This window comes from Ostrea edulis, chromosome 6 (assembly GCF_947568905.1).
Source record: "Ostrea edulis chromosome 6, xbOstEdul1.1, whole genome shotgun sequence".
Taxonomy (NCBI): Eukaryota; Metazoa; Mollusca; class Bivalvia; order Ostreida; family Ostreidae; genus Ostrea; species Ostrea edulis.
In genome coordinates this window covers 32,124,678-32,133,319 of record NC_079169.1, presented here as the reverse complement: position 1 = coordinate 32,133,319, position 8,642 = coordinate 32,124,678, and the positions used below count along the sequence as shown (strand labels likewise).

At 35.9% G+C, this 8,642-nt stretch overlaps 2 protein-coding genes across 2 annotated transcripts; both read right to left on the bottom strand.

The window, feature by feature from the left end:
- Positions 1 to 454: 454 nt before the first annotated feature.
- LOC130047011 (uncharacterized) lies at positions 455 to 1,109 on the bottom strand. The gene is made up of 2 exons (XM_056141127.1): positions 831 to 1,109; positions 455 to 730 (listed from the first exon to the last, which is right to left on the bottom strand). Exons 1-2 carry the CDS (start codon positions 1,044 to 1,046, stop codon positions 464 to 466), a joined length of 483 nt encoding a protein of 160 aa, XP_055997102.1. The 5' UTR covers positions 1,047 to 1,109; the 3' UTR covers positions 455 to 463.
- Positions 1,110 to 1,675: 566 nt separating this feature from the next.
- Positions 1,676 to 3,748, bottom strand: LOC125647108 (zinc finger protein 862-like). The gene is made up of 5 exons (XM_048873799.2): positions 2,921 to 3,748; positions 2,554 to 2,766; positions 2,238 to 2,444; positions 2,005 to 2,123; positions 1,676 to 1,901 (listed from the first exon to the last, which is right to left on the bottom strand). The coding sequence occupies exons 1-5, from the start codon at positions 3,746 to 3,748 to the stop codon at positions 1,676 to 1,678; spliced, it is 1,593 nt and encodes a 530-aa protein (XP_048729756.2).
- Between the last annotated feature and the right edge of the window lie 4,894 nt (positions 3,749 to 8,642).

The window sequence follows — 8,642 nt, the reverse complement described above, 5'->3', positions numbered from 1 at the left end:
CCCCTGTTGGCCGGTCAAATCCGCCGTGAGCCCTATATCTTGATCAAGTAAAAAGAGTTATCAGAATGAGTGTGCCAAGAGCGGCCTACCAATCGGTATGAAACACGTCAGACAGCATTTGACCCAAGGATGGGTTGTATTGGAAAACTAAATCATTATAACAACCATAGAATTTGTGAATCGCTGACTTAAAACGAGACGGTTGAAAACCCTGTAACATCAACGTGTTTGTCAGTAGCCCGCCTCGATTTGAAAACTGATCATACTCAAGCACTTGCGCATCGAATCAGCTGAGATATATCAACACCAATTGCAAGTGATAAAGGAATATCAGAGTTCCCGAAACTAGTAAAAAATATGTAGGACAATTGTCCGGTAAATAATCAAAATTTACCGGACAATTGTGAAATTTACCGGACATTGTTGTTTTAAATAAAAAGAGATAAAATTAACATAGATCGGACTAATAATTTATTTCTATTTCCATTTCATGCACAGTTTGTTCAATTGCTCTGTCATTAAAGTCTTCTGTCTGTTCGTTGTCAGAGTCACAGTCCGTCTCGTAGTCACAGTCATCTGCAGTCTCAGGGTCCGATTCAGCAACTGTTGTATTCCTAGGTTCCTCATCCTGTGTCACTTCCTGAATCATAATGTCTTCGCCTTGTTGTTCGCTGTTCTTGTTGCAAGTAGATCTAGCGTAGGTCAATCTTCTTGGCTGCTTACTTGATGTCTACAAAATATGTTCATTATCATATATATATATACGTGATTAAAATCCAAACTACCGAATAAAACAAAAATTAAACTATTACAATACATGTTATAATTACCATCCATTTATTAATTGCTTCTGTTGGATCAAAGTTCAAAATATCAGTCGACTCCAGCTGAATAACCATGCAATCATCAAGGTGCTTGTTACTCAAACGCTGTCTCCTGTTTGTCTTGGTCATTTTCATCTGGTTGAAGGAGGCCTCATTGACAACAGAAGTGGCAGGGAGTGTACGCAGTAAGTCCATAACAGTTAGAATGTCCTGGATGCCCATGTCAGAAAAGCAATTCCAAACATGTGTCCACTTAACAGTGTTCAGCTTATTTCCATATCTTAAAACCAGACAGAAATCAATTTCCACAGAAATAATAAACTTTTGGCATTGTTATATACAAAGTTTAAAATATAAATGTTGTTACTTGTGTTGTAATATAGGTATTGTGTAATACGTACTTTTTTGCACAAGAGTTTTAAGCAAGGGCCACTGGTCCTGCAAATCATCTACATGCACGCCTTGCCGAGTTAAAGTGTCCTTAAATCGATTGGTGACAGCATCAACATGATCGCATCCATAGTCTAAAATGATTTAACAGATATATTTGTTGTATTTATTGTACGATGTCAATATGAATATGTTACACTGGATTGTGCTGGAGTGTGTTTGTTACAGGCTAGTAGCTAGTGTCGGAGTGAGATACAGGTAAAAAGCCGAAGCATGGGCATGCATAAATACATAGGCAAAGTCCCACTACAACTACACCTCAACCATATAATATTTCTATTTCTATGATAAAAACTTACATATCTGGTATTTTCTGAAATGTTCACATTAGATGTTTGTTTACAGACAATCCACATATCATAAATCATTTTGTAACCTCATTTACTATTATAATACAGTATTTAATCATTATTACCTTTCAATTCCTCCATCGGCCAGTTTCTAAAGTTGGCAATTTTTGTAAATTTCACTTCATCTCCAAGATCTGCAAATCTAATACTTATTGCCTTTGTCATGCCAGTAACCATTTTCTTAATTAAAGAATCACTGTCAAAGGGCCCTGCAGATGTTAATGGCATGCCTGCAACTTCCTTGGTTTCTTCCAAGTTTAAAAGAGTATCACTCTTCCTAAAATTAATTTACATATATAATAAACAGATTTCGAGACAATTCACTTTTCATTTTTCTCTTTTCACATAAATAATGTTGCTTACAACATTAAAAATCTTACTTCTGATCCAGAGATTTTAAATGGCTGAGAGTGGATTGTACCATCAAATGGACATCAGCTAGTGTCACATCCTTGGACTGTAGAAAGAGGGATAGTCTGACCAGTGGATTCAAGACATCCTACAAGCAACAAAACAAATTTACTGCATATTTCATTTTCAAATTGTTACTATACTAATGTAGACAGTAAACAAATTATCTGAAATACTACTTTAAATTTAGGTATACATGTACCAGTAACACTGTGGCATAAACAATAACTTGGAAGTTGCACATGATTTTCACCAGACCCTCTGCTTTGGGATTGGTATGCGACTCATTCTGCATATGAGAGACATATCCAGGAAAACTTGAAAAGAGCGACTTTAATGCTCTTTGCATGTGTGGCATCCAGCGACTGCCTGATACTCTGTGGGGAAGTGTGCCCTTTACATTCATCACCTTTAGAAATATTAATTAATATTTTAGTTTTCAGTATACAATTCAATTCACAGTACTCTTTTAAGTTATTACAGGACTTAGATATTTAAAAAGTGTAAAAACAAATTACCTCAAAGGTGTGTCTGAGATTACTGTGTTGCTTTGGGCTCCTTTTGTAAAAGTAGAATATACCAAGGAGTAGGGTAGACAGACGCTCATACTTTTTATCTCCCTTGACCATGTCACGAAAAGAAAGTTCTAGTCTATGAGCCAAACAATGACAGGCCAACAGTTCTGGAAAATCCTTTTGCAGCAGTGTCACCAGGCCTCCTTTTTTGCACATCTAAAATTGTTAAAATGAAGTTCCATAATTGTAATTCAAATTTAAAATTGTTCAATCTTATTGAGAAAGAACTTATGTTTCTATACTTTTTTTCACAGCTTGCTATTGAATGTTGCTCAAAAGTTTTGTGTCAGCTGAAAATTAATATATTTACCATATTTGCTGCACCATCACATCCAAAACCAATCAATGAGATGCCCTTATTCAATTCACGCTTCTTCAGATTAGTGGTAACAAAAGTGTACAAATCAGCAGAAGAAGTTGAGGCTGGCTCTCCAATTGTAAGAAATTTTGTACAAACGTCACCTTGAACACAGTATCTCACAAAAAGTGTCTCCTGCTCTATTGAAGCTTCATCCGTAGATCCATCCATTGTGAGGCTGAAAAACTTTGCATTTTTAACTGACTCTAAAATACCCTCTCGTTCGACTTCTGCACTGTTCTCCATAAAACAAGTAGCTGCTTTACAGTTATTGTACGTCTCGCCACTGTCAAGGATACCCCTAGCAATGTCCAACTTGTTAAGCCACAGAAAATCACTAATCGGTCTCTTACTTTTAACAATACCATGGATGTTTCTAAAGTAAAGTTCCAAAGTTTTCCGCTTGTGCTCTTGGAGAGCTAACAAGGATCTTCTAGCTGGTGCCTCCTTTGGATTCGTTTTCGTGGTCTCAAAATCTGTTGCATCTTTGTGAAAAGTCGACTTCTCATGATCTAATAAAGCGCTAGTTCTAAAGTTATTTGAACCTTTCACAAAATTTATTGGATATTTTGACCGACCTTTCCCCGATTCTTCGTAAGAGATGCAAACTTTACAAAACATCATATATCCATCATAGACCAGCCATTTCCAATCATCTAGCCATTTCTTGTGGAATTTTCTTTCCCTCTTACTTCCTTTATCCCCATCATTGTCTTTCTGACCGTCTTTTTCTTTTCTTTTAGTACCTGTGGCACCCGAATTCCACTTTATCGGCCACATGCCCAATGTTGGTCAACTCCAATAGGAAATTGTACGTGTGTAAAAAAAGAACCCGCGAATTTATCCGGATTAAAAAAATAAAACTACGCGTTTGTTTGGCTTTTCCCTCCACTTTTAATTAATAGTTATTTTTTGTAACTAATAAAATGACTATTACATTTAGTTATATTTGTTCAGATGTTTTTAAATTTCAAAATAGTCCATAAAATCTGCCGGACATTTTGACCGATAAAATTTGGATTTTGCCGGCCCCATTCAAAATTTATCGGGGATGCCTGATGGACCGGCGCGTTTCGGGAACTCTGGAATATTGCTACATAAATATGGGAAGTTGACGATGGAGAAGCTGAAATCATCCCGTTTGTCATAAAGTTGAGTTGTTAGTTTGCCGTTTTATGCTGATTTTCACTACGGATAGCTTCGCTTACTTGATCTGGATATAGGGTTTACGGCAGGTTTGCTCAACCAACAGGGAATGCTTACTCCCACCTTTTGGTGTTGCCAGGGGTATGTGTTTCACCTATTCTTAATTTTGTATTCTTTATGGAATGTATTACTTATTATTTTTTCTCTTTTATTAGCACTACTTTATTTCTGTCTTTACCTTTAACAGTTTTCACTGATTTGAGAAGATTGTCACAATGTTCAGGAAAGGGTAATCTAGATATTTCAAGTCTTGGATGTTTTGTATGATTCAGAGGCTACACGTCAGTCTACCATTTTCAACTCAATATAACCAAAATATTTCTCCGAATATGAATAAATTTTATCATAAAGACCCTCTTAATATATATAAAGTGATTGAACTCCTTATCAATGCAGGGTGACATAGCGTCTGGTAGCAGTTTCATTGATTTTCTTTATTTCATCAAGGTCGATATCCTGTTTACTGTTTGCATAATTTACAATTGGTTTTCTTTAGCTTTAAAACGTATAAAAGATGGTCACCACATAATTTTTTTTATCGTTTTCAGAGGACGTTGGTAAAGTAGACACTTTATAGTTTCTCGTGTTCTTTGATTTCATTCATTTTGTGGTTTGCCTACTGTCTTCGCCACGCCTGCCTTTTATCATATCATCAGTGCCGTTCGTTTGAGCTGTAAGACTAAAGGTACAAATTCTGCCAAGTCATGATAGCAGGAGAAAGCAACATAAAAGAGGATACATGCTATGGACCGTATCACTTGCATTTAATCAGCAATGCATATTCCCATGCAAAACCACAGCTTCCCTTGGTGTCCTCTTCACTACCCCTAGTGGTTGTGTTTAGAACTTGAATTTCAATGGTATGTACATTATTGATTTGACATAAAGTATCCTTGTGGCTTATACGAACTGCAAGGAGATTCTAGATATGCACTTTAATATACATATTCACACATTAGTTTGAAATTTGTAATGCTTTCATTTTTGAGAATAGTTCATCCCGTTTAACGGTTCTCCGTATTTGTTGTTTTACGCCCCATTTTATTTTTTCCCTCTATTGTAGAGATGGCGTCCGCTTTATGTGAAGGGCCAAAAGATTTGGCCTATTAATGGCGCTTACGGCCGTTGTAATGAAGATTATTTATCATCCTGACACGGGACCCTTTTTGTGTGTGTGTTTTTCTGCATAGAGGATGTTAAAGAGTATTTTAGGAGTTTGTGATCTGTTGTAATTACAAATTTTGATTTATGCAGATTTACATTTGTAACGCACAATGGCTGATGTACATGTATGCGACATTTTTGATAGTGTATCGTTTTATGCGTGCCTTACTAAGTTTATGGGAAAGATTTTCTCTAGAGGTTTGTGTAAGCCATGCTCCTATGCAGTGGTCTCTTCCGGGTATACTATGAAAGGTACAACAGTAGGGTGATCTTTGAGGGGGTCAAAGTCATCTCGACATAGTGCAAGGCAAATAATTTGAATCTTGCATACTTTCTAAGATATGCGAAAGGCTTTCTTGCAATAGAAAAGTCATTTGAACTCCTTGTTCAACCAGTGATTTAGGAGCGACAACTCGTGTGACTCTATCATATAAAGTCATTCAATGGGATATATTTCGCAATGTCGGTGTAATTAGCTTAATGAGAATGTATCCAACGGAACCTCTCATTTCAGTATAAGATGAAACAATGACAGTTTACCGTTTCCATTCTGAATTCGAATTCGTAAAGATTAACATAAAAATCCCTCTACTCGTGGAGTACCAGCATATTTCACATGTGAATGTGATATTGCAAAGGTATCATGGGAAAATTAGTTAAAGTTATAATAGCTGTCATGGCTGTGGTCCATATGTTTTGTTTATATCATGAATTTAAGGTGCAGTTCGGGGTAATAAAAAGGTTGTCCAGATAATTATCATAAGGATATTTCGCAACGGGCAATGAAATAAAACATCACACAAAACAGGAGTAACATCAACGCTATTTGTACTTATATCAAGGAGCATTTACACTGAGTACAGCTCTACGCCATTTGATAAAATTAAAATTCAAGAGTTCAAAACAAAACCTGCAGTGCGCTTTGACTGTATCATTAACTGAGGGCTGTTTAAATGAGTGTATACTTTTTCCCCCAGGTGAAACTAGCAAAGAATATTAACATATATAATTTCATAACATTATTGAAATTGAACTTTTAGCTAATCATATAATGAATTTTTCAACATTATTATTTTTCAGTTAAAATAATTGAGGGAGGGGTACTTTGAAATTAAAGTCAGTCATATTAAGCTTCAGGCCTTTCAAACTGCAAATCCGTGTTATCACTGTAAATGGTTTGTAATTTTTCGTTTTAGTTTTTACAATCAAAAGCTACGCTTTTCATTAAATGATTATGGATTATATATAGATTATTGCTAACTAATTCAGTAGCCGAGTGTATTGTTCAAGGCACATAAACTTTCTTCATAACAGCCACCATTTGAAATTAACTTGTTCCTGAAACGTTTGTTTGAGTGGCGGAGGGATTCCAAAACCCATACATCCGGCAGTGTAATATAATCTACGTTCTCGAACAGCGAGAAAGACAGTAAAATACACGTACAAATGTACTTTAAAACAGAGAGAAAAACAATGTAATGTAGGTACTTTAACAGCGAGAAAGACAGTATAATGTAGGTACTTAAGCAGTGAGAAATAAATATGTAAATAGTAGTGGAGGTATTTGAAAGTTTTACAAATAAATCACACTAAATACACATACCAGTCACATAATTTGTATTATTCCACTCCACTTTATTCTATAAGGAGTAATATTTCAGTTATAAATAGTAATGGAAAGTAATATATCAGGTGTGGATGGTTTTAAATGGTCATATAGGAAAAGAAAAGTCAGGATCTCATTAGTCGATACATGTTGCACTCATACTATTTTCCCTTTCTGTGTATAATGGGACTGGCATAGCGAGACAGTTACATGCAGTATTTTGAAAACATTTCGCATTCCATATTTATGAGCAAGTAGATGGAATGCGCGGAGTCATCAATGCTTTCCCTATATGGTATCCATAGCAACGCTGCAGTCGAACCTTGGGGTCACGTTTTTACTACCTAGTCCATTAAAAAGGATATAGTTGGTGGAGATACAGTGGAAAGTGCAACACTTGTAATTCAAATGCCGCCATGGAATTGGGCTAGAGCACAATCTGCACAGCCAGTTGATATGATATCTTTATTAGGGGCAAGCTAGAATGACCAGCTGGCATGTTCATCTGAATATGAAGCCAAAGGCATCACCAGGTTAAACAAAGTAGAAAATTGCAAATAGGTGAGAATGAAAGTATCGCCTAGAACATGGTAGTCAGCAAGCAAAGGCATCACTTTATAATGAATGGCGAGATGATGGAATTGTGCTAGTTAAAATATTTACTAGTTAACAAGGTTAAACGAATTAAAACCACAAGCATAATTTGTGTCAATTATATATAGGAAAACGCATGGACCACCACATGCTTTATGAAAAGGTGAATAATAGCAATAAAGATTTATTTACTATTCCAAGGTCTAAAAGTAAGACAAGAACTGGATCAAATTCATTGTAAAAATGGTTTCTATCACTGGGGAAAATAGAACGAGGTGCAAGTACTAAGTATGAATGACTGACTGCAATCATGACAACATTACTATTCATAACGCAACCGTGGCCTCCAAGATTTATCGATACATCTGTGTTACAGTCTATTCATAAATGACTGCTTCTTGTGACAGATACGTGCAACATATACCTAACAAATAACTGGTTTTTATTAGGCCCAGTTCTAAGCTACCGGTAATGTGAATGCAACTCAATTAGATCAATGAAGTAGTCATCGTACAGTTCATACATATTCTGATCTTATAAAAAGGTGAGGATAACTATACAGTGATTCATCTCATAACTCCTATAAGAGTACGACAATCACGGACCCCTGGGTATACCAGAGGTGGGATCACGTGCCTAGGAGGAGTAAGCATACCATATTGACCGATTACACCCGCCGTGAACCCTATATCTTGATCAGGTAAACAGAGTATGATGTATTTGTATTTTTATACTACAATGTTTTCAGAATCGTCTTTATAATGGTCAATTTCCGCAGCTAGTGTTTTGCTCAACTGTGTGGAAATATTAATAAAAGACGTGTGGTTGAAAGTAATTTATTCTCCTAAAATAATAAATGGCAATTCAAGCAAAGTTGGGAGGTAAGTTTAAAGTATGTTATGTCCTCAGCCCGCCAGTATACCAAGACAGACCGGTTCATATAGGGACATAAAATGGAAGAAGCTATGTTTGGAAATTAACACTTTAGAGCACTGTTCAAGGTGGAAGACTGTCATTTTTCAAATTAGTACTGAGATTTTTAGTAAAACATTTTCTTTTCTTTTTATAATGAAAACCATGCAGTACTTGTCATAATGGCCCTTA

What these genes read in the sequence shown, in the direction of transcription:
- LOC130047011 (XM_056141127.1), bottom strand. Translation starts at nt 1,046, where the DNA reads ATGGGCATCCAGGACATTCTAACTGTTATGGACTTACTGCGTACACTC. An exon ending in AAGCAATTAATAAATGGATG is followed by an intron (nt 731 to 830) that starts GTAATTATAACA and finishes CATATTTTGTAG; the next exon opens with ACATCAAGTAAGCAGCCAAG.
- LOC125647108 (XM_048873799.2), bottom strand. Translation starts at nt 3,748, where the DNA reads ATGTGGCCGATAAAGTGGAATTCGGGTGCCACAGGTACTAAAAGAAAA. An exon ending in GTGATGGTGCAGCAAATATG is followed by an intron (nt 2,767 to 2,920) that starts GTAAATATATTA and finishes TAACAATTTTAG; the next exon opens with ATGTGCAAAAAAGGAGGCCT. An exon ending in TTTATGCCACAGTGTTACTG is followed by an intron (nt 2,124 to 2,237) that starts GTACATGTATAC and finishes TGTTGCTTGTAG; the next exon opens with GATGTCTTGAATCCACTGGT.